Source organism: Alosa pseudoharengus, unplaced genomic scaffold (assembly GCF_046254945.1).
Source record: "Alosa pseudoharengus isolate Yale_2024_CS ecotype anadromous, Long Island Sound unplaced genomic scaffold, YU_APseudo_1.1 YU_APseudo_1.1_scf_2, whole genome shotgun sequence".
Taxonomy (NCBI): Eukaryota; Metazoa; Chordata; class Actinopteri; order Clupeiformes; family Clupeidae; genus Alosa; species Alosa pseudoharengus.
Genome location: NW_027468663.1, coordinates 50008745 through 50034611, shown reverse-complemented (window position 1 = coordinate 50034611; position 25867 = coordinate 50008745). Strand labels below are relative to the sequence as shown.

The 25867-nt window shown below is 39.2% G+C and overlaps 2 protein-coding genes and 1 long non-coding RNA gene across 4 annotated transcripts; 1 reads left to right on the top strand and 2 right to left on the bottom strand.

Annotated features, from left to right (window-relative positions):
- Positions 1–465: 465 nt before the first annotated feature.
- stard3nl (STARD3 N-terminal like) lies at positions 466–8728 on the top strand. 2 transcript variants are annotated; one of them, XM_076295390.1, is made up of 9 exons: positions 466–567; positions 2178–2466; positions 2940–3017; positions 3136–3213; positions 3523–3576; positions 3946–4063; positions 4640–4738; positions 6557–6618; positions 7430–8728. In XM_076295390.1, the coding sequence occupies exons 2-8, from the start codon at positions 2275–2277 to the stop codon at positions 6613–6615; spliced, it is 678 nt and encodes a 225-aa protein (XP_076151505.1). In that variant the 5' UTR covers positions 466–567; positions 2178–2274; the 3' UTR covers positions 6616–6618; positions 7430–8728. The 2 variants fall into 2 exon arrangements, with proteins under 2 accessions (XP_076151505.1, XP_076151506.1); XM_076295391.1 differs by having other exon boundaries at positions 467–567; positions 2181–2466.
- Positions 8729–10469: 1741 nt separating this feature from the next.
- Positions 10470–22872, bottom strand: LOC143134761 (immunoglobulin kappa light chain-like). The gene is made up of 6 exons (XM_076295389.1): positions 22768–22872; positions 22356–22678; positions 15027–15072; positions 11639–11962; positions 11284–11376; positions 10470–11098 (listed from the first exon to the last, which is right to left on the bottom strand). Exons 1-6 carry the CDS (start codon positions 22805–22807, stop codon positions 10938–10940), a joined length of 987 nt encoding a protein of 328 aa, XP_076151504.1. The 5' UTR covers positions 22808–22872; the 3' UTR covers positions 10470–10937.
- LOC143134762 (uncharacterized) lies at positions 15933–16903 on the bottom strand. The gene is made up of 3 exons (XR_012988710.1): positions 16824–16903; positions 16104–16719; positions 15933–16022 (listed from the first exon to the last, which is right to left on the bottom strand). It is a non-coding gene; the product is annotated as an uncharacterized LOC143134762 (long non-coding RNA).
- Positions 22873–25867: the final 2995 nt, after the last annotated feature.

Below are 25867 nucleotides of genomic sequence, written 5' to 3'. Positions count from 1 at the left end.
CATCCAACTGAGCAGTGTGAGTGTCATCACTCTACCTTGTTTCTGATTGGAGAAAATTGACATGTTGCAACCATCCCCTGTTGCAACTGTCCCCGGTCTCCCCTACTCTTTTGATGTCATAGTGCCAATGCAAAGTCTATGGGGAAAAATAAGCGTGTTTTTTTTGTTAATATCTCAAAAAGTATAAAGATTACAAAAATGAAAAAGACATTGCTCAAGTGTCCTTTTCAAGAGGCCTACCAAAGTTTGAACGAAGTTTCTACGTTTAACGGTTGGAGCTGAATTAGACGCAGAACGTTTGGTTAGGAGAATAATAATAAGAATAAGAATATAATTATAATAATGAATTGATCATACTTCATTAAAATGCAAATGTTTAGAAAAATGTCAACGCTCACTACAAATCCCATGGATCTTTGACAATAGTCACTTTCATTATTGTCCGACAGGAACAAGTGACTCATAGCTGTCTAGTTCTCACAGTTCTCTGCCGTCCAGACAAAACAACGGGAGCTACTGTGTCGGCCTGTTCTGTTCGCAGCTTCAAATTCAGTAGTGTATGAGAAGGTAGGCCAAGTCACTGTCAGTCAGACAAGCCTATATGTATTTCAATCGTTACAAGTAGTTCATAATCTCCAACTTAGCTGCTACTGTCTCTCGTGGGTAATTATGTTTTATGAGTAAAAGGTTTTGTAGACTACAGCCGTACAGCGTTGCATTATTGAGAAATATGCGTTAACCTCGCTTTAGATAACGTAAGCCTTGATGCATATTACCTGGAAATATGTAGCTATACAAAAAGGCAATTTGGTGGATATACAATAAAAGCACCACTAGCAGTGGAAGGCTAATGTAACGTAGCCTAGCCAGCAGCTAGCTGTTCCCTGTGTCTGTGCCAGAGAGGTCTGTGCGATGTTGTTTTGTGTGTGACATCGTTATGAACTCGATCTGATCTCCGCCATGGGAAACAGCTGCAGTGTTGTAGAGATGTAGCCAGTGCATTCGTCTGCGCTTGTTTTCATCAAGTTACATAGTTTGGTTCAATTGTTGTGATCGCGATTCACTTCTCCTTATTGCTAAATAGAGGTATATCGGTAACTGCTCTCTCATCATTCATTACCTTATGACTGTTTGATAAACAGGATGTAACGTTAGTTAAACTTAATGTAGAATGCAATCTGGGGCCTGTCAAGCATATCAAACTTTTGAGTCCCCTTAATGGTTTAAGGTGCAACACCTTGGGCCTAATGTAACGTTTGGCACACAATGTTAGCTAGTCGTTCGTAGGTCAGTTACTTTTTCACTTCCTCAATGATGTCATTTTTGATAAGCAAGTCACATGCTATAGTCTTATTTTCCATGCAGTAGTTCTATATTTTAAAAACAATATTGTCGTCAAGAAAATATCGTTTAGTTTCAAATACAGTTTTGATATAGCTTTTAGCAGGCCTAATTGGTGGAGGAAGTGTGAAATGGATTTCTCTTGGCAATATTAACCAATTGGTTTAGGTTGTGCTCATGTGGCATACAACAATACCATGATTTATATGAGATAAAAACACACATGGGTGTGATTTAAGTGAACTTCATTTTGGCAGTGACACGACCACATTTGAGGACAAAAAAGGAAACTAAATGTGTCATCCACAAACTTTCTGCAAGCATAATTTTAAGCATTTGTATCTTGGACTTTCCCCATAAACGGGTGTCTATTTATACCCTGGGAATTGATATAGTTTACCCTATTTACTTGGCTGTTACCAAGTTATTTCTGTCCAAGTACAGTACTGCTGGAGGAGTGAGTGATTCTGTTGCAATACTTAGCCTACTGTTACTTTACCATCTGGCTTAGTCTCAGAGCCACATACATACATATGTCTGGGAACAAATATGAGTGGGTATGGTCTTAATATGAGTATACAGTAAAAGCCAACTCAACGCCTGGTGATGGGTCAATGTATCATTTTAGATTTAAGCAAAGTTAAATGTTGCCCATGCATTTATAGGAGCGTGACCTTATACTCTCTGGAACATAGTGAATTTCATGTCTATTGTCCATAGGAACAGAAAACTCAAGTTTCCCTAGCCCCCCTTGGTTACAGTACAGTGGTCACCACCTGTCTTTACTGTGAATGTTTAATGAGAATGTATGGGTTGTTTCTTCCCTGTGTCTGCAGAAGAGGTGTGACAAATGATGGCACCCCAGTGCTGGCCTCTGCTAAACTGATCGTGAGTACCGGGTTCGGTTAGGTGTTGGATTGGGCGTGGTCAGTCATGGATAGCCAGTGCAGTAGCAGCGTGGATTCTCGAGTCACCCCCAGGGTCCTGAGCTCCATCAACTCGACCCACATGGAGTCTTATGAGCTGGGGGAGAAGAAATGCATCTCTGATGTGAGGAGGACCTTCTGCCTCTTCGTGACCTTTGACCTGCTCTTCGTCACACTGCTGTGGATTATAGAGCTGAATGTAAGCACCAGGATCACACTACGATGCCGCCAGTTTCAGTGTGGAAACGCCTAAATCTAATCCTTGACCTTTAGACATTTTGTAGTAGAGAAAAACCTCCAGACACAATGGGCATATTGAGTTGGAGACTTTAAAACTGCCTTGATTGACTTACTTTGCTCTTCAAATAAAAAAAAAAGATTGGCATTCACATCAGGTCAAAGTCCAGATGAATAATTGCATGGTGTTGGCGTTTAAAAGTAGCTATTCTCTAACTTGCATATCCTGTTATGTCCTAAACTTTTTAGGAGTTTTAATGTTTGATGATAGTAGTATATCTTCTGATGTTCTTGAAAGCCTAATTATAGTGAATGCCTGCATCAAAATCAATCTATAGATTAATTGACCAGATTAAGACTACAAGCCTGATCAAGGCTCAAACCTGACCAGATTAAGACTACAAACTCTGTTCTATCTCTCCCCCTCTGCCACAGGTGAATGGGGGTATCCGAAACCAACTGGATAAGGAAGTGTTGCACTACGACTACCATGCATCCTTCTTTGACATATTTGTGAGTGTAACTTAACAATGAATGCCTATTCAGTCTCACCACTGTCCCTCTGTCCCTGACATGGGCACATGGGCACATTCTGACCTCTCTGCACTCTTTTGATGTTGTCTCCCTGCAGGTCCTTGCTGTGTTCCGCTTTGCGTCCCTGATCATGGCGTATGCTGTGTGTAAGCTGCGCCACTGGTGGGCAATAGCGGTAGGTTTGCCAGTTCCCTTGTATTTTGTGCAGTGAGCACACTGACACGGTAGAGGGCAGTGTCACCCTTCTAGATTAATTTCTACAGAAAGGATATATATTGCCAATGCAAATTTAATTAAGGCCAGGTGTATGTTTGTTTTATTTTTAGAGGTATCATTTGTATTTTAATATTTTTATCCACCTCAACAGACTTAGTGGAATAATGTGCTGCAGTATGTAGTGGAATTCTGTATTATAGATGTTCCATTGACTCGTTTGAAGAATTACTTCACTGCAACCTATCGTGGTCTTCTGATTTTCCTACAGATCACGACAGCCATCACCAGTTTTTTCCTGATTGTGAAAGTCATTTTATCAAAGGTATTAGGCTGCTATTTCTTTAAGTTGTTATTGCATTGTTATGTCATTGCATTGCTGTGCTATTGTAATTTTCCTTTGACAATACCACTAGGTCATGTTATTCAGTAGCACAATGCAATCCGTCTGCACAAGTCCCTTGTAATTTATTGTACAAATTATTTCACACACACACACACACACTGTGCCACACTGTACCAACTGGCGTTAGTGTGTACATACAGCATTGAAATAACTCTCTCTCTTTCTGTCTCTCCCTCTCTCTCCCTCCCTCTCCTCCATTCTCTCTTTCTGTCTCTCCCTCTCTCTCCCTCCCTCTCCTCCATTCTCTCTTTCTCATTACCCTGTTCCCTCTCCCTTGGCGACCTCTAGCTCCTTTCCCAGGGTGCCTTTGGCTACCTGCTGCCCATTGTCTCGTTCGTGCTGGCCTGGATAGAGACCTGGCTGCTGGACTTCAAGGTGCTGCCACAGGAGGCTGACGATGAGAACAGTAAGTTCCCAAGCCCAGAGACAACTCAGACACACTCAGTCACGCTGTCCCACACACACGCACGTACGTTCGTACATGCATGCATACACCCTAACACATTACTCAGCCACAGCCCCGAGTTTAGTGGGTACCCCATATAGCATCAGAAATCGGACTGATATCTTCCTTACCTAAATATTGGTCATTACCATAATGATAAGAGTGTATCATAATTGGCATTTGACAGTTAAATCGAGAAGTAGTCATTGATTGGTATTGATTTAAAGGTCCAGTCAATTGTAATGTAATTCAGATTCAACAGATTGTTCCACACTGTCCTTCAGCTGTCTCAAAAACACTAAAAAAGAGGTGAGGACTTGGTACTTGGGGAACAAAGAGAGGCCAAGTCAAACCATATTCTATTCTATATACTGTACTGTTCTAGCCAATCAACGTGTTGCTATAGGAGCACCAATGATGGAGAGGATTGACTGTGGAGAACAAACATCAACGACCAGAATCACAGACTGTACCTTTAATATTAACTGATTTAAACCATGTCACAGTAGTGTCTGATGTGGCGGCTATTTCCTGTAGGGTATCTGTCTGCGCTGGACGCTGCGGAGAGGGCTCCACTCATGCATCCAGGCCCCATGTCAGATGGACAGTTCTACTCCCCGCCGGAGTCTCTAGCAGGTGAGCTCCCTTGGGCACAGCTGAGACAGCCGCTCGGGTAGGAAACTGGGAAAGCCTAACGTTTTCCATTATTCCTTTTTAAAGAAGGAACACTACAGAATAGGCTCCTGTTATTTTCCTCAGGTTGAAGCACACAGTTCTCCCTTCCAAATGGTTTGCAGAGTGGGTTCAGTGGGTTTTAATTGTACTTACGTTCTGTAAGATGAACTGCTAACACTTAACACCCAGAAACTTCCCTGCAGTTATCATGAAACCTGGTGTATTTTTTTTTTTTTACCAAAGCCATACTGTAAAAAGTACTTGTTCAGATATGAATATAACAGCAAGTGACCCATATGATAGAGCAGTGTGGTTCTTAACTGGTCTGGCTTTGGGAGCCACAATTTCCCATGTTCATTTAGTCGCAACCCATATATTATTTTTAGCTTTCAAGCCAACGGATACAGTGAGCTATATGATACGATACACAAAGTGCCTGTAGGCCTACTTGTTTGGAACATGCTGATGTTTGGCATTGCATTTGTGAAGTCTTCAACTCCTGATGTCACCTTTCAAAGTACTCGACAGGTTTGCTTTTGACAGAGGTACTTAGTTTCCATGTAGCATTTTTGTTTTGATGGTTTCATGCTCTCACGTGCCAGCAATTCACTGCACACCACACACTGGGGTTTCAGTCTCATTTTGTCCTCAATTTAAGTGAATCCATGTCCTACTTCAAATATTCAGGGCCTACTTGCATATGCCACTAAAGTGATGTCTAACATGACCTGTCACATTAACATTGTCTATGTCCATGGCAACGACTCGCATACAAATAAAGTCTATCAAAATAAAGGTCCGATATTAGATCTGATAAAGTAGCACTTAAAATGTTTTTTTTTTTTTTTTTTTAAACCCACAAGCTCCGTGACCCACCCAGAACGGTTCCGCGACCCACTTTTGGGTCCCGACCCACCAGTTAAGAAACGCTTAGAGGACACAGACATAGTTTTGAGGATATTTACAGTATATGAACATAATTGAGCTATACAAGAATATATTGTGGCCCACACAGCCTTCCTTGCTTGGCCATGGGATGGTGATACCCTCTTTGGTGCTTCAACATGTTCAAGCAGCGTCTATTTAGTAGCATGACTATAAATGTGATTACTGATATGCTGTCTATACTGTAGTTGCATGTTAGCTGCAAGTTACTAGTCATATTACACAACGGAAGTCCAGATACTGGAAATGTGTTTAAAAGTTATTATATTGGAGTGATTGCCAAGCAGCTTTTATTGCTGAATTCTAACATTTATGTCATTTATAAGCGTGGTTACACTTTAAATGTGTTTAAAGGTAAAAAAGAGAAAAGAGTTTTGTTAAAGGCTGCATTATAATGACTGCTTCTAGTTTGACTGCTTATGGGTAATTTCCTCCCATATCAGTGACCTCTGATGATTTGAAACAAATTGACTGAATAGTCTCTATACTCATGGACATGCATTTTATTCGTTGTGTAGTAATTATTTTGTCCTTTTGCTGTCTTTAAACAACTAGTCTGTTACGGTTAGAATATTTTTGTAGACCGCGTAGGAGTGCAGGTGCAGTCATCTCTCAGAGATATTTATCTATCTGACGCTCAGTTCGGGGAAAAGAAGGGTTTCACATTACGCACACGGGTTCTTAGAAACATCCTGTCATGTACCTCAAGGGCATATATTCATAATTAGTGTGTGAAAAATATTATTAATATAGTTCTATTAATAATCTGCAGTTCCATTAATAATTCCACTGTGTGAATTTGACTTCCAACCAGATGTATTTATTCATTTTTAGATTCTGATGATGAGTTGCTGGATGAGGATAAACACGACCCTGAAAAGCCCATTATCTAACAGGTAATAGACCAAACAGCATGATGAAGTCCATATGTAAATTTGGTATGGAAGTAATATTGTATTATATGAGTACTATCTCAAGAGTAATCTGAATTAGGAGAAACCGACATTGCAAAGTGCAGAGTTTGCAGTGTGTTTTCTATGTTTTCAAATGTGTTTTATGTTCTTGTCTCAAAGAATGTATTTACAAGTTGTAAATATTAGTATAAGGAGTATTCTTCATTACAATTGAACTACAGCATTAGTTCAGTTTTAGCCACACCTTGCATACATGTTTGAAAGCTATGTTGTCAATCATATTAAAATGATCACACTTAACTTTAAAACAGATTTTAAAGCAAACTCGGTATACTGAAATATTTACTTAAAAATTATAGATATTTATTGTACATGAAAAATGCTAAACTCTTGTTTATCACAGTTGAATAATCATTTGAGTCAATATTTAAAAATGAGATAAGAGAATATTTTTTATACACTTTCATAGTGGATGTTTTAAAAAGAAATGCTGAATCTGTGTTCTTGCTTTCATTTAATAGAATGAGGGCTTAAAAACAACTTAAATGTGCCTTAGTCAGAACCTCCAGGATTTAGCCATTTGTATTTTTCATGTATTCAAGGAAATTAATTTCCCACAATTGCAGTTGCAATTCATGGAATGTCTGCTTTATTTTGATTAATTATATATGACTCCTGGTAAGATATTTATTTAGGAATTCTCACAGGACATGTTATGCAAACTTCATAGCACATAGTTGTGTGCACCACATAGCATAGCACATTCTCATATCTGCTTTCTGCTCTGTTACAGGAGCTCACCACTGCATGGCATAAACACATGCTGTGGACAGCATACTGGTGTCTGCCGACCCTGAAGCTGAGCAAACTCTCATGCTTTCCACTCTTCCCACCAACGCTGTCTGACTGGGAGGATGGGGGGAAAACCAGCCACGGGCCCACCGCCATTTTCTTTATCAATCCCTGGTCCACTCATCTCATTCCACAGAACAAACGTGTGAAGTGCTTTATGACTGAGACCTTTTGGCTAAAAAGGGCTATCAGATAGTTTTCAGATAAATTTCTAAAAAGTTTTTTTTTGTTGTGCCGTACACACACAGCCTGGAGATTGGTGGCCGTCGCGGTTTGGGAGTGAAGGATTCTGGGTCGGCTCCGCGCCTGTAATATATGCTCTGCTTGCTCTGCCCTGTACCCACATGCACACTCACGGCTCCTAATGTCTTTACTGCAGAAAGACTAAAATCAGCTGCAGCACTCCCCTGATTATGTGTCAAAATCTGACTGAGACATCGTATCTTGATGGGCCTCAGGAAGAGGTGCTATGAGTATGCACAGTCATGTACAATATAGCACCCTGTCACATGTATTTTTGTATTTGATTGTCGCATGGCAGGCAGATGAGGCAGCCCCCTGGAAAAGGTGCTCTCGTGTCATCTATGTTTTATGAACGCATTCACGTACTAGTGAAGAACTTTACAAGTAGTCGCACTGAAGTTTGTTCACAATGAAGATATAAGGGCTCAAATAACTGGGCACCAATCAATATGCTCTTAACATATGATGTGATGTATTTTTACGCATGAACATGTAATCTGTGATTGGTTTGTTTTTTTATGTTGCTGCTTGATATATGAATGTTTTTGTTTGTTTTTTAAAAACAAACAAACAACAACTCTGCTCTTGCTGAGATGATGACACCACACAAAGAAGAGCTCATTTTAGAATGGCGTACAGCCACTACTCTGTGGCAGGCTTCACCGGGCCTGGATCTATAGAACTGCAGCAGGCATTATTCTCTGCCAGGCTGCACCGGGCCCGGACCTTTAGAACCGTATCCTACACCAATTGTGTGCCAGATGGAACTGGGCCAGGGTCTTCTCTGGGATCGGTTTGCTCCATAGACGACTGTTCTCTTGGTAGCCATGTACCTGCTAATAAGGATGCACGCACTGTGTGCAGGTTGGGGATCTCTTGTTGCTTTTTGGGGTGGGGGACAACCACTTGTGTTGTGACACATCACCACCTTTGAAAATGAAATGTATGTTGTCTTTTTATTTGCCATAATAAATATACAGTTGATTATTTTAACAAATATCTGGGGAGAGTTTTTGAACATGCACATTGCACCATCTAAGGATCTGTGCAGACTTTATGGAATGTCTCTTGGTTGATGTGGTATATGTGTGCAACAGTTAAAGGCAGTTAAAGTTAATACACATTGATTGTATCAGATACAAGCAGTTTACATCTGCGTACCCATACGGTTGTGTAATCTGGGGGGTATTCCAAGTACGTGGTTTAGTGACAAACCTGGGTTAGTTAACTCAGAGTAGGTGGTAAACCTCCTAATAGAAGAACTGTATGGCTTCATTCTCCTAACAAAACAATACCATAGGGCTCTTGTTTTAGGAGGTTTACCACTTACTCTGAGTTAAGTTACCCAGGTTTGTCACTAAACCACATACTTGGGATACCCCCCTGGACTGTAGTCATGGGATTACAGGTGTTTGTGAGAGACTGAGAGGAAGAAAGCCTGATAGGCCTGATATAAAAATGATTTCCCTCCAACTTTCACCTTTTGTCAGTTATGCAGTTTGGGCAAGAGGCTGAGTTCAAGTCAAATCAGGCGTTCATGTTTTGCTCTTGTAGGTGGTGCACTTTTGCACTGACCACCTTACCCACAAGTAATAGTGCAGATGCAAGGCAGGCTAACAAAAACAACCTCCACCATCGCACCCGCGTGCATGCAATCAAGCTGTGGTTAAACTGTTGCACTTTTTTCCAGTAAGTGCTGTCTTAGTATCATGTGCACATTAACCACATGTTCCTACCACAGTGTCTGTAGAGCGGCTGAAGTTTCAAAAGCTCATGTGCTAATTTTTGTACCATACAAAGATTAATACGTATGATTAGACAAATGTAGCAACTGTGCACATTATGTACAATTGCATAAGAGTGAAACATCTCTGGACCTGTGAATGTCCAAGTTGTGCATTTTCATTTGTGGGACTGAGTTAATTTATTTTAACAAAACAGAGTTATAAGAATTAGTTTCACTCGGGATTATCTTATGAAATATTAATGAAAAACAAATAAGGTTACTCTGGTGCTATGCTTTATTACAAATCAGGCAGTGATCTCACGTTTACATGCAAGGGTTAAAACATTTTTTTGCCTTTGTTTGATCCAACTATTTTTATAAATACTTGAAATGGCCAGCTTTATGCTTTGAAGTATGTACAGTATATCTCTAAAAGAGACTTATGGCTGCATTTAGAGATGCTATTTGAATTAATCTGATATAGATAGGGGATTTAAATGACTATCAATTTATCTAGGTTGTAATTGAGTTTTACTAATATAATAATATGTATTAAATTCACTAATAGCTTTTCCTTCACTTTTGACTAAGTAATGCAAATGATCAACCAATATTAATGTGCATTTTTACAGCAGTATAATACAACTAATGAAGAAGATGGTCTTTAAAGAAATATTCCTGTAAAAGTATGGCATATTTGATAATTTCACAAAACCACCATCTGCATTCATACAAGATATATTAAGTATTTTGCTGTCACATTTTTCAGGCAGCAGATAAAATTAGTATATTAGTTATCCAATAACAACTCCCTGATAATATGTTTGTTTCATGCTTACAAAAAGGAGACCATTCATTTCAAGTATTGAAAACGTGTTAGCTTTGTCTGATCTGACATATTTCAGATATATACGCAGGAGAGATGCTGAATTTAACTGTATCTGAAAGCTGAAAGAATAGAATAGCATTTTATAATTAAACTTTCAATTACATATCACTGATTACACAGGTGATCATTTAAAATATTTTAATCCAGTTTAATGTAATTTTACATAGCCCAATCATTAGTTATTTTATTATTTCAGAAGAAGTAGTAGACAAAGTAGAATCATTTCCATATTCAATTTTACTATATATTCTGTATTTCTAGCTATATTCATTATACATTGGAGTAGTTGAAATTGAAAAGGTAAAGTATAGTATGCTAATTTACAAGATAATACAGCTGGACAAACCAGTATTAAGATGCCAGGTGCATATCACAGCATTACAAAGTAATCAATAAGGATAACAAAAAACATTGGAGGAAATAGGCTAATGCACAGATCCTAATATATATTGAGACATTTAGAAAATGCTGTAGAAGTAGCTGTAAGGTGTCCAATTTGACATGACATGACACAAGCATCACAAAAAAACACTCATTCAAAAAGATCTTGTCAATATAGAATAAGCAAATCACTGCTATTCGGCCATGGTATCAGGGAGCTCTCCTGTTGCCAGAGGGCTTGCCTCCCATCTTCCTTGTGCACAGGAAGTAGGAGATGGCACAGAAGTACACCATGCTTTTAAAAATCATCATAGTGTACACCCATGTTGCCAGATACAGACTGCGTGCTGCTCCAAAGAGCTCTGTAAGAGCTAAAAATGGGGGGGGGGGGTTGGGGACATGACAAATGTAAAATACAATGTCCAAAATTACATTGGTTTTTACATATAAACAATATACTTTTCTCAGGGATAAATTTATTTATGTTTCTTTCATAAATGTATGTGGTTATTATTTTGTGAATTATTACAAAAGTAGTGGTTTCCAAGTACGTTACCATCTATGTTAGCTGTCTCATTTGTGATTTTGGCCGGTGGGCAGGTTTGTGTAATGGGTGTTTTTTGTGTCCCAGATCCCTGGTCTTCTGAGGCTTTAGACAAAGTGCATTTCACAATTCATAATTACATTTAAATCCACGTATAATAAATTACTATTTATAACATACTACATTAATTCTTTAATTACAATTATGTATAATTAAATGTTAAATCTTGGGCAAAATATTTAAATGATATCTCATATAGCCTTTTATAAATCTTTTAGAAACTGCAAGTAAAGGATAAAGATTTCAAGTGGCATAAGTACAACATTAATGCTAGTGCTAGCCAAAGCTGCATACATTGAAGCGGTACCTTTCCTTTCGACCTCAACACGTTCACTCTGCTGTGCATTCTTGTTGGCCTCGTGGGTGTAGGTACAGGCGTATTGGTTGTTCTTGGCCTTCTGCTGGTCAATGAGCATCATGCTGGTCATTGTCTTGTCCTTGGAGAAGCGCCCTTCCAGCAAATCAAGCCCATCCTTTTTCACGTCAACCCATTGACCATTGTTCTTCTCCTGCCAGGTGAATCGGATTATATCTGGAAACATATCACTGGCGTGGCACAGAAAGGTGATTTTCTGTTCTACAGCTTTGGAGGTGGAGTAGACACTCACTTTAGGTGCACGGATGGCTCCCTCTGTGGTTTAAGACAAACAGCGGCCCATTGTTAGGAAACCAACTACAACTTGCATGCAAAACAAATTATTTAAAACAAAAACAGACTGTCAGGGGCAGAATTTTTGTTTCAGTATTTTTTCACTGAATGAAAAAGCAGTGAAGAGAGTGCACATATACACCCAAATATCACACAAACATCAAAACATACACTTGAAATGCCATCTCACTACATGTTTTACAACAGTATCTCTAGACAAATAAAAATCCTTGAAAGATTGTAGCGTCCTCACCTGTCATTCCAGAATTTGATATAAAAAAAAAGCTTATTACCACTGAATGAATAACACTACAGCACTGTTGTCTGACTTCTTACCAGCGACAAATAGTCTTGTACCGCTTCCAAACCGTTTAACCCATACAGAGGTACACACTCATTGAGTTCAAGACAAATATTGTTCTGTATCACAATATTCCTCATTTTAATCATCAATCTGTCACTAACATTTTCCTATTTCAATATTTCACCTCATTTGTAGTAACAAGCAGAAAAACTCAGAATATGGTTTACTGTGTTTTTTCCACTTGATATGCAATATTAATATAATATAAATAAAATAACTTATTTTATGTGAAGCATTCTTTAGATCAGCACATTTAGACATGTGATTAACTGTTTCAATAATCAAAATGGCATGTTTGGGATCTTACCAGTGACAAACAGTTGGGTTCCTGGCCCAAAGCGTATATAGAGGTACACGCTAACCGAATCCAACACGAATGCCAAAATGTTTTATATTACTTCGTATCATTCACTCTCAGAACAAACTGTCTTAAGATTTTGAATATTTTATCAGACTGGACCAATATTCAGTGTCAAGCTAATGAAACAAAACTCCTGACACATTTGTATGCACTGTATTTCTCATGCAAAATACAGAACATTTGAAACAGAATTCTTAGTTCATTGTATTCTTCAATATCTTAAGTTCAGACAGTGACAATGAACACATACAGTATACACAAATATCAAATTTGACACTATTTCATCCCAGAATGTACTATGGAGAAACGTATTCACACTGAATGAACAACACGGTACAATCAGCCCTACTTTACTAGTGACAAATAGTCTGATACCTCATCCAAATTGTTTCCAAATCCATCCAGGTACACACACACAAGACAAATAGGACTCTTTATCACATACTGATTATGAATATTATTAACTGAAATGATTGAAAAGCCTCCTACCAGTGACAGTCTGGTTCCTTGCCCAAAGCGTTTAATATATCCAGAGGTACACAATTATTTAACCCAGCACAAATACCAATATCAATTGTGTTACTTATTAAAACATTCACTCTGAATACAAATTGTCTGAAGTTTCTGTAGTATTTGGAAATTGACGAATTTACAGGGTCAATCAATCAGATAACAATAATAGCTCCTACCACATTTGTACCTATATCCAATGGTCAATGTGATTTACATGACAAAACTTCTCATGCATGCAAAAAAAAAAAAAAAACATTAGGGACATAATTCTTGGTTCATTGTGTTTTTCCATAACTGAAGTCCAGAGATTAAATTGAATAACTTACAGCTATATAAAGAGAATAACTTAAAGCTATATCAAATATACACATGTCAAAAAGTTTTAGCTCTAGTGTTTTCTCGTCTGTTGTCCGAGAATTCTTGTAAAGGTTTGATTTACACTATATGAATGAACAACACAGTAGCATCAGCTCAATTGTGACCAGTCTAATACCTCTTCCAAACTGTTTCCAAACCCATCCAGAGGTACACACACACAAGACAAATAGGATTCTTTATCACACTCATTATGAATATTATCTGCTTAACTGAAATTATTGAAATGGCATGTTTGACCTCTTACCAGTGACAAACAGTCTGGTTCCTTGCCCAAAGCGTTTAATTAATGAAGAGATACACACTTATTGAATCCAGCACAAATACAGATATCAATTGTGTTACTTATTAAAACATTCACTCTCAAGTTTCTGTAGAATTTGGAAATTTCAGCGTCAATCAATCAGATATAGCAAAAACACCTCGTACCACATTTGTACCTATATCCAATAGTCAATGTGATTTTCATGACAAAACTTCTCATGCATGCATAACAAATAAAAAAACAATAGGAACAGCATTCTTGGTTCATTGTGTTTTTCCATAACTTAAGTTCAGAGAGTAAAGAGAATACAGCTATATCAATTATACTGTACGCATCTCAAAAAGTTTTAGCTCTAGTGTTTTCTCGTCTGTTGTCCGAGAATTCTTCTAAAGGTTTTATTTACACTATATGAATGAACAACATGGCAGCGGCATTGATATCACTTACAATAAGGTTTAAATTAGGTCTAAACTAGCTAATTTACTTTAAAATTATCTGACTTCTTACCAGTGACAAACAGTTTAGTACCTCCTCCAAACCGTTTAATCCATCCAGAGGTACACACTAATTTTGATGCAAGCAAATAGTACTCTGCATGGTCATGCTTTTTAAAAAATCTTAATGCTAAAGTTTTATGCCATTTTTTATTTATTTATTTAAGACCTATTTAGTATCACCATATGCTACTATAAAGCTAATCAGATTAAGATCACTAAGCATTTTACAGTAACGCTGATATCTACTGCTAATGAGGTCAGTGTTACAGAATAACTAACATGAAAAAACACACACATGAACCACATGCTCACATTTAGATAGATAGATAGATAGATAGATAGATAGATAGATAGATAGATAGATAGATAGATAGATAGATAGATAGATATTATGCAAGGCATTCTTTACATATTCATATCATTATATCTGGTTAAATGATAACATTATTGAAATTACATATTTGGGATCTTACCAGTGACAAACAGTCTAGTTCCTGGCCCAAAGTGTTTAATAGCACACACTAATCAAATTCAATACAAATACTGATATGCATTATGTTACTTAACATCCACTCTCTGAACCAACTGGTAAGTCTCTTGTATATGTATCTATAATAAACACAAAGCTCTTGTGGTCCAGTGGTCTAGTATTTTAAAAGCATACTTCTCACCTGTCACATAAAGCTGTGTGCCCGATCCAAAGACTTTTCGGTTTCCCACAGTAACACACCGAACCACAATAACTCAGCCAGCTTTATAACATAGCAACTTCAACATTTTACTTTGCCCAAAATTGAAAATCTTTGTTGTCGCCAAAATCTGAAATATTGTTTGTGGCAATTCACCATTTCTTCTATCAAAAAGCTCTACTATGATATAAATGAGAGGTTGACAGATACACCAGCTACTAATATGTGTAACAGACCAAGTACAGTGCACTTTGAGTCATCACCATCATTATTTAAAATCATACATACATAGTAAATTTAGCCAATTTTTACTAAAAATTGTCAAGACAGCTTCATATGTTTTCATGTTTCATACCTGTAACATAGAGCCGGGTGCCTGATCCAAACACTTTGGTTGTTCCCACAGTGAATCACTAAAGCACAATAACTAACTGGAAAGTTATTTGCATTGCATAGGATACTATTTCACTATAAAATATTCAACCATTGCATGTTACAAATTGCCTTTCTACATTCATATTGCTGGTAATGACTGCTTTCTAGATTATGGAACAACCCGCTCAGGATCCTGTGTCATTGAACCTGGGCTTCCCCCTTGTTGGCACATGTTTAAGGTCTCATCACTAGTTTTTGTTTCATACTCTGTGTTGTTTGCAATGATGTGGCCTTGCCATCCAGCACAGTAGTAGGTGGCAGAATGAACAGACTTCACTGAATCAATCCTCAAATTGAAGGAGTCCTTGTCTTTCTCTGCTGAAAAGTCATTTCTCTGTGGATGGCTGGAGTCTGGAGTTGGAAGCCCTCTACTGTCTATGAACAGTATCCTGCTGAAAGGCTCTCCATCTTTCTTTTGGTACCAATGGATATAATTGCCAGAGGACAAATCAGTTACTCTGCAGCTGATGAACACACTTTTGCCATGGCTTTTGACCCATGATAATCGGTCTTGGTACAGTTTCAGATCTCCCATAGCTACAGCTGTAAACAAAGAAGAAAAAAACGAATTAGTGAACAATTATTGGGCTACATAACTGGTTCAATAATGTAGCAAATGCTTACATATAAAGACGGTGTAAAACACCACGGATGTGCTGGGAGGCATGATTCTCAGCATGTTGAGAGAATGAAACTAGAGACCCTCCTGCACGAAATACTGAGAAGTTCCTGTATGCAAAACAGTTTCCGTTCGAAAGTTTTGGTGGGTAACTTCCGGGCAGTGTCTTGTACTGACTTGATATGTTACTTGGAGAAGTGGAGGACTCGCACACACCGTTGTCATGATATTAAGGTGAGCTCTTTGGTCTCTCTGTAATAGCGCCTGCAGATTTTGTGAGTGCATTTGCTGTCAGAGAATCATCGTGTCCACTCCAGACTGCGCAATAGTACTTTGCCTGGTTGCAGGTGTCAGCAGTGGCAATTATAAGAGTTGATTTCTGGCCACTTTTAGACGCGCCAAATTGTTTCGAAACCCAATCGTCTCTTTTAGGTTCGTGTTTGCCTTGTGGGAAATGTAAGAGTTGGACAGGAACATTCCCATCTTTTTCCATGTACCAGTGCAGTGTATGGAACTCCAAAGGAAAGGAATTATGGTCCACCTCGCAGTCTATGAGCGCAGTTCTCTTTCTCCTGGACACAGCCACTGGTTTCTGGTTGATGACTTGCTCAGATGTGAAACCTGTTCAAAAATATATAAAAGAAGTTACAGTACATTAGCCTAGTTGTGAAATGAGTTTCCAACTGATACAATCTGAAGCTTATGTTCTTAAAGTAGGCTATTACCGAACAAAGAAGACAATTAAAACCGAAAGTTTTGCCATTGTTCTCGGACGCAACGTGATAGTACTAGGCCTAAATGTCCAACTGAACTGAACAAGGAAGTGTATTTTTTCTCTGATGACATTGAAAAATAATTCCGCGGGTGGAGTTTGACAAACGCTTTGTAACCTTCTAGATTACCACGGCAGTCATAGCAGAATGAGGATGAGATTTTTTCTGGATCTTTTAATCTGCCTGCCTGTGGAAATAAACTATGGGCCCAAATGAGATGCAATTCACACGGCAATAGAGCTCGCTGTCCATGGTCCTGAATCATGTTTTTGAATTTCTGTGTTTCATTCTCTTGTGATAGATAGATAGATAGATAGATAGATAGATAGATAGATAGATAATTTATTGATCCCCAAGGGGAAATTCAAGGTTGTGGTAGGCCTACACCCACAGTCACAACCTAAAGTTTTGGCAGTGACACATATTTTGTATTTCACACATTTTGCTGCTTCAGTATTTTTTGACTATTTTTTTCTCATTTGTACAGGTGCATCTCGAACAGGTGCATTACGTTATAATTCACAATAATTGTCAACCTATAGAACTAATCTAACTAATCTGCCTCATCTGCAATAGTTAATGTATGCACTCAATACATGGTCGGGCTCCTTTTGCACAGATTACTGCATCACCACATTGATGCAGTAATCTGGTATAGAGGTAGTCAGCTATGGAAGCACAGGCTGCTTTGAAGGAGGCCTTAAAATAGTCTGTATTGTTGGGTCTGGTGTCTTTCATTTTCCTTTTGTCAATACCCCAAAGGTTATCTATGGAGTTTAGGTCAGACTAGTTGTCTGGCCAATAAAGCACCGGTATACCATGCAGGGGCGTAGATTTGCGTGGGGACCGAAGGACGTGTCCACACCAATGTCAAATTACGACTGAAATGTCCCCACCAATATTCAGGTTGAAATGGGGGGGAAAGCGCTCACATGCGCTACACAGAGTTAAATCATTTCTCACTTCAGTGCTGCGGATCATCTCGTACAGATCTTGTAATGTGCAGTAGCCTATAAGGGTAAATCGCACTGATTTGAAGTTACCTATAATAACTACCAGTGAGCCGCAGCATGCAGCGCTTCAGCTTTACTTCACTACAAGCATGAAGTGCGTCCAAATTCACCCATTCTTCTCTGTTGAACTCCTCGAGAAGTAGGCTACTCATCACACATGTGTCACATGAAGGAGCCCTTTCTCAGCTTTTAAAAGGTGCTAGCTAGCCACTGTTTGCTGTGATAAACAGTTCGTGAGAAAAATAACTTCAAGAGATTTAATAATTATTCTCTGCGCCTATCTCCACATCCATTCGTCTCGGTGGAATATCGTACACACTCTTCACGCAACATGACAAACCATATATCAGAATAAACAGCAGACCTTACCGAACACAAAGGTGTAATGTATTCCCGTGTATAGTTAGCTGTTCCAGAGTAATCCGGGTTTGAAATAAATTATAGCAAAATTCAACATGGTCTTTCGGCTGCATTTCTTAAAACTGAGCTGTGCTTACATCACCTAGATATCTGTAAATATTAGAATCAGAGAATATACAGGCAGCTCACGGTTAAGACTTTGTCAATGTAGCCTTTATGATTTCTTTTCACAAAATGCTAAGCATGCATGTATTTAAGTTTCTTAAAACTGAGCTGTGCTTAAATGGGCATGATTTCATAACAGACCAAATAGAAAATAAATGTTAAATATAGCCTACATATCTGTAGCCTACATATTAAAATCAGATTATGTAGGCTACACAGTGTAGTTAGATCAAGTTGAACAGTAGCACATTTTAATCATGGGTGTAGTTGGACAGTAGCACATTTTAATCAGTTTATATATCTATAGTGGCTGGTGAAAGAGTTGATTTTTTTTTTTTTTTTTTCGGGGGGGGGGGGGGGGGGGGTTAGTGGGTAGTGTCCCCACCAAAGCTCAGACCAAACCTACGCCCTTGATACCATGGTCAGCAAACCAGTTACTAGCAGTCCTGCTGGGAAAGGAATCAGTATCTCTATAAAGCTTGTCAGCAGATGGAGGCATGAAGTGCTCTAAAATCTGGTAGATGGCTGCATTGACTCTGGACTTGATAAAACACAGTGGACCAACACCAGCAGATGGCATGGCACACCAATTCCTCACTGACTGTGGAAACATCAAACTGGACTTCAAACTTCCACTCTTCCTCCAGACTCTTGGGTCCTTGATTGGACCTTGATATCTAAATTAAATGCAATTTTGTTTTCATCTGAAAAGAGGACTTTGGACCACTGAGCAATGGTCCAGTTATTTTCCTCCTTAGCTCAGGTGAGACTCTCTAACATGGTCTCTGGTTCAGGAGTGGCTTAACACTAGGAATGTGACACTGCAGCCCATTCCCTGGACACGTCTGTGCATGGTGTCTCTTGATGCACTGACTCCAGCCTCAGTCCACTCCTTGTGAAATTCCCCTATGTTCTTGAATTGGCTTTGCTTGACACTTCTCTCAAGGCTGCAGTGGTCCTTGTTGCTTGTGCACCTTTTCCTACCACACTTTTCCAGTCAGTTTTCTTCCAGTCAACTTTCCATTAATATGCTTTGATGAAGCACTCTGTGAGCCTGCCCTTTCAGGAATGCCCTTCTGTGGTTTACACCCTTGTAGAGGATGTCAATGAGTGTCTTCTGGACAACTGTCAAGTCAGAAGTCTTTCCCATGATTACGGTTGTGTTAACTGGAGGAAACCAACATTTGTGTATTATAACCTCTTTGTTCTAATATTTTGAGATGCTGATTTTTGATTTCCATGAGCTGTAAGCCATTATCATCGAGATTAAAACACAAAATGGCTTGAAATATCTCACTTTATTGTATGTAATGAATCTAGAACATATGAAAGATTCACTTTTTGAACTAAATTATGGAAAGAATGAACTTTTCCACGATATACGGTACTAATTTTTTTAGACCTGTATACTGAAGAACAATCACAAGCATTTCAGCTGCACGTCTGTCTGTGGGGTGGTAACCACTGCTACTTTCTGCACATCTTTAACACCAGCCTCAGTCTGGAGAGAGTCCCAATCCTGTCTGTGGAAGGCTTCTTGTGTGGTTCCTGTCCCCAAGATAGCACACCCCAGAGAGTCCAATCACTTTAGACCAGTGGCTCTGACATCATACCTGATGAAGAGCATGGAGAAGATTGTCCTAAATCACCTCTGTTGACTGGTGGGCAGTGAGCTGGACCCCCTCCAGTTCACATATCGACCTAGGGGTCGGTGTGGAGGATGCAATAGTCTTTTTGCTCCACCGTTCTCTCTCTCACCTGGAGTGTACTGGGGGCTCTGTTAGAGTCATGTTTTTTTACTTTTCCAGTGCGTTCAATACAATCCAGCTGGCACTATTGGAGGGGATGTTGGAAGGAGCGGGGGGTCGACTGTCTCCTTGCTGCCTGGATCATCAACTAATGTGAGGCTACGTGGCTGTGAGTCGGATGTGGTGGTCTGCAGCACAGGGGCCCCACAAGGCACAGGGCTCTCCCCCTTTCTCTTTACCCTGTACACTTCAGACTTTCAACACAACGCAGACAGCTGCCATCTCCAGAAATTCTCTGATGACACAGCCATTGTTGGCTGTGTTAAAAAGGGGAATGATCTGGAGTGCAGGGGAGTCATCACCAGATTTGTTGAATGGTGTGGAAAGAACCATCTTCAGATGAAGACCAGTAAGACAAAGGAGATGGTGATTGACTTCAGTGGTAAGGCACCACCAATTGCACCAGTGAACATCCGGGGAGTGGACATTGAGGTGGTGTCAGTCTGCAAATACCTGGGTGTTCACCTTAACAATAAACTGGTCTGGTAACATAACACAGATGCCCTGTACAAGAAGGGCCAAAGTAGTCTCCATCTGCTGAGAAAACTGAGGTCTTTTGGTGTGTTCAGTTTTGGTGTGGACTTTTTATGACACAGTCGTGGCATCAGTTTTTTAAATTAAATTTTTTATGCTGTAGTCTGTTGGGGCTGTGGGTTCTCTGAGAGGGGCAGGAAGAGGCTAAATAAGCTGGTGGGAAGGGCCGGCTCTGTCCTAGGCTGCCAACTAGAGCCTGTTGAGGTGGTTGGGGTGTATGTGTAGGACCACTTTGCCTCAACTTATTTGTAAAACCCTAAGGCGTGTAAATCTATGTCGCTATGGCATGTTGCAATCACTGAGTGATTCTTTAGGTGTGCTTGTATGCTAGACATACTGTATACAATTTTCTTTTACTTTTTTATTTATGCATTATTGGGCTATGGTGACAAGGACATTTCCCAGGTGTGGGATTTAATAAAGTCTTATCTTATCTTATCTTGAATTCTTATCTCATATTAAAAACTACTGGTCTCTAAGCATAACTCTCTTTAAGAAAACCCATGTGGGGGCAGCCGTGGCCTACTGGTTAGTGCTTCGGACTTGTAATGGAGGGTTGCCGACCAGTAGGCACGGCTGAAGTGCCCTTGAGCAAGGCACCTAACCCCTCACTGCTCCCCGAGCGCCGCTGTTGTTGCAGGCAGCTCCGGGATTATTGTGTGCTTCACCTCACTGTGTGTACACTGTGTGCTGTGTGTGTTTCACTAATTCACGGATTGGGATAAATGCAGAGACCAAATTTCCCTCAAAAGAGTATAAAAAAATAAATAAAAAAGTGAAAACTTGGCAACACTGTTAGCGCAGTGCCTTTCAAAGGCTCATGGAAACACAATGAAATGGTGACAGCAAAGCATCCCATGTGTTAATTCATTTGCCTTCCTGGTTCAGTACTTTGGTGCTTCACATTGATCATACATGATTCATTTTCAAATTCATCACTGTGGCAAAATATTTCAGTTCAACGTTATAACATTGTGTTTGAAAGAAAAGTTTTAAATTTCATATTTTGTGATTTCGTAACTGTGGCAACTATCTTTTGCTTTTTTCACAGTATATATGCTTACCATACGTAATTAAATTAGATAAAATGACTGTTCAATTAGAATGATTGTTTGAGCACAATACGATTGTGTTTCATTCAAAACTAGACTGTTTTATGTCATTGTAACATAATATGGTTTGATAAATCGGACAGCCCTGGCTTTTCCTTTTTTTACAGTATATGTATAATTGATTAGAATTGATTAATTGTATAATTGATTAGACACAGCACAGAGCACAGAAAGGAGGTGGTTTGCTCAGAATCACACACTGTGCCTTTAATTCCCAAGGTGTTTTAAAGAAGCACAATGAAAGAATTGGCTCCTCAAGGTCAATATTCAACACCATTCTAGGCACATTGGCAATATCAGAATTTTTTTTTCTCCATATTATAAGTCAGTGTAGCATCAGAATGAGTTTGAAGGCATTAAGGTGAAAGAACAGCATTGTGTTGCTTTAAGCCTAAAACAGTGGGATTGTGCACTGCACACCTCATATCACTCCTCTAGGCTACAGTGGCAGATTTTGTTTGAGCTTCCTTTGAAAGCCAGCACTGTGTCTCCGCTCCACACCGCGCAGTAGTAGACATCATTGTCATTGGAGGCGGTGGTGGTAGAGATGGTCAGAGTGGACGTTTGTTTAGATTTCGATGCAGTGACCGAACCTGCCACGCCGTCATCTTTTTGAAAAGTGCTGCTGCCCGCTGGGAAGTGAAGGAGCCGTGTAAAAGCTTCCCCCTCTCTCCATCTGTACCAGTGCAAGGGGTTAGTGTCCAGAGGAACAGAGCTGTCCACCTCACATTTTATCCGGGCAGCTCTTCCCAGCTTGACCACTGTCCAGATCTTTGGGTGTGTCACACTTGTCCCTGTGTCACCTGATGTGAAGCCTGGGAAAAATGGAGCACAAAAAGGACAACTGTTATTGAAACGAACCTGCAAGGATGGCAGAGAGTGTGACATTATGTGAAAAGCTTACCAAAAAAGATCAAAAAGAAGATGGCTGTGAGCTCTGACATTGTAACAAAGCAAGCTCCCCTTTGTGTTAGAGGTGGTGTTAAGATCTGTGGTTCTGTTGAACAAAGACATGAGGGGAGGAGTGTTTGTTCTGCCCACCCCAACTCTACACATCTTAAGAGAAAGAATTACACTGCTTGAAACATGCACTAGTAAAAAAACCTCTTACTCTTCATGATTTAACACATTTTGACAGAAAATTAATCCTGATGACTGGGTTTGAATTGCATTTCTCAGCAAAGCTCATTTAGACAATATTCACTTTTCATTCTTCATAAAACTGTTTGAAAATCGACTTAATCCTGATGACTGCTATGAGTTACTGTCAGTTGTTTTCAAGGTGGTTACCCACATCCTTGATGTAGTATGATATGAATGTGATCCAAACAGCATGAAATAACTGTTGTATGAAGGCTGCATAAACAGACGGTCATTAAGGCTGTAAGAAAGTCCCAGCTTGATGCATTGTCTTCTTTTCGCACATTGAGCTCTGGTGCCCCCTATATGTTGGCAAGAGCTGCTGCAGGTAGTGCTGGGTTTGAGTTTGTCTGTTGGCATGTGGTCAGAAAGAAGTCTCTGATGACTTCAAATAATGAAACACTTAAAAGAATGAAATAAAACCACAGAATGTCTTGCCATTGTGGACTAGATATTGAGGCAAGAGAGCTTTTACAAAGCCTGATTGGAAAGTTTTTCACTTCACTGCTTTCATTTTACCTTTGTACCTGTGTGTAATAATTAAACAGTTATATGCTTGGTGTGTGTTGTGTATGCTGATGGACTGTCATTTTGACAGCTCATTTTGACAGACAAACTTCAACAAAACACTGCTTTCATTATGCATAGTGTAAAACTTGATCAAAAATCTTGAACTCTATAACTAGGGTCATTTGTACTGTTTCCACCACTTTTTTAACTCTCTTAAATTCTCTTAAAGGTCTCTTTCTCCTTTTTCTGGTACCAGTGGATGGCGTATACACACTCAGTTCCTTAAGTGCAGTGAATTGAGACCTATTTCCCCACAGCTGCAGTCACACTGATCTCCTGATTGAGTTCCACAGCCCCCACCACTGAAAAGAAGACATTAGGGTCAGTGTGTAGAAATGCCTGTGTTTTAGTTGAAAGATGGCCTGGTTTGTGTTGCTCTTAAAATAAATAATGAATAAAATCCACAACTGAACTGAAGTGTCATGACACATTGATGTCATTGTGACATATTGACCTCACACTTTACTCTATAGTTGTTTTTTTAACATCAGCTGTATTTTCCAAAAAGGGTTCATCTAGAGAACTATTTTACAAATACATACATACATACAATACATACTGTAATGCAGATTATATTCCATTAGATTCCGTCTCACCTGTGATGAGAACAGAACACACACATATAAAGGGTGGGCTGATCATTTTCCTCTGTGCTTCAAATGCAAAGACTAAAAAACACCACATATGTGAAAGCCTTTGATGATATTAGCTCTACAGGTGTGATGTGTAGAGCAGGAGGAGTTGTGGTTTGAAATCAACCTTGCTGCCAGCCAATCAGAGTGGTTGAACAGGACATTCTCAGTAATTCTTACTGTCAGGATCACCCTCAGTTACTCATTGGAAGGTGCTGTGTTATTACAGATTTCTTATTAAGACAGGCAGCTGGAAGGGCAGTAATTGCAACATGTAGGAAAACCAGACTAGACATGTTTGGGAGATATAAACTACTTTAGTACTACTTTTATAACTATTTTAGTACATGAATATCTCACCAAATGACAAGATTTCTTCTGAGGGATTCAGGAGGTAAATATCTTTCCATTTTTTGCTCTGTACTCTTAGTAACACAGATGCAGATGTATGGGTATTCTTTACCATTTACAGACATTTGCACATTTATACTTGGCCAGGCACATGTGTTTGAACTGTCAGGATCATTCCAGTATGGGAATAGTGTATGTCCTATGTGAGGTGTATTAATGTTGAGCTGAAAGTGCTTTAACTTATTTTGGTGACCATTGTCTTACCAAATATTGACTTGAGTTCTTAAGTGGACTAGATGCTGAGTCACTCATTGGCAGGCCGTAATTCCAACTTTCAAACAGATGTAAGGCTAAGATTGGCACATGGAGGGATTTTTTTGGGAGAGGATTTCATAGTTCTTATATATACTTTTTTAGCATTTGAGACTAAATGCTTTATGGTGTTTGCTACATGAGGTATTTCAAAGCTGGACTGCCTGGGTAGAACAGCGATTTCAATTAAAAATACTGTGTAATAGTGTGTACTGTGTAAACTGTGTTAATGGTGTTAATCTATGATGGAGGTGAGTGTAGTGGATTCTAAAGCAGGCAGTAATGTACAGATTGAAAATAATAGTAAGATAATAATATAAACACAATCGTTCAGACACAAAAACATACCCCATGGAAGTTTGAAAGTTACGTATAAAACATGAACTTGTTTGCTTTCCCTGAGATGAATCTCTGGGTTTATATCAGCCCATCCTTTTTGTGCAGCCTCCTGACACTCATGCTGACTGTGGGTGGAGGAATCGTAACAGGAACAGTAGTACACTGCCGCATGAGAGGACTTCAACTGTGGGATTTTTAGAGTGAATTTATTTCCTTTTTTCTCTGCTTGGAATGCCTCATAACCAGGGTCATTTGATTTGGCTCCATCATCTATTTTAATATACAAGATTCTCTTAAAACTCTCTCCCTCCTTTTTCTGGTACCAGTGGATGTAGTAACGACACCCAGTTCCATAAGTGCAGTGAATTGAGACCTCTTTCCCCACAGCTGCAGACACACTGATCTCCTGATCGAGTTCCACAGCCCCCACCACTGAAAAGAAAGACGTTAAGGTCAGTGTGTAGAAATGCCTGTGCGTTTCAATTAAACATTGGCTTGATTTGTATTGCTCTTAAAACAAATAAACAATACAACTGAATGTGTCATGACACATTGATGTCATTGTGACATAATGACCTCACACTTTACTCTATAGTTGTTTTTTTTACATCAGCTGTAGTTTCGGAAAAGGGTTAATCTCTAGAGAACCATTTTACAAAT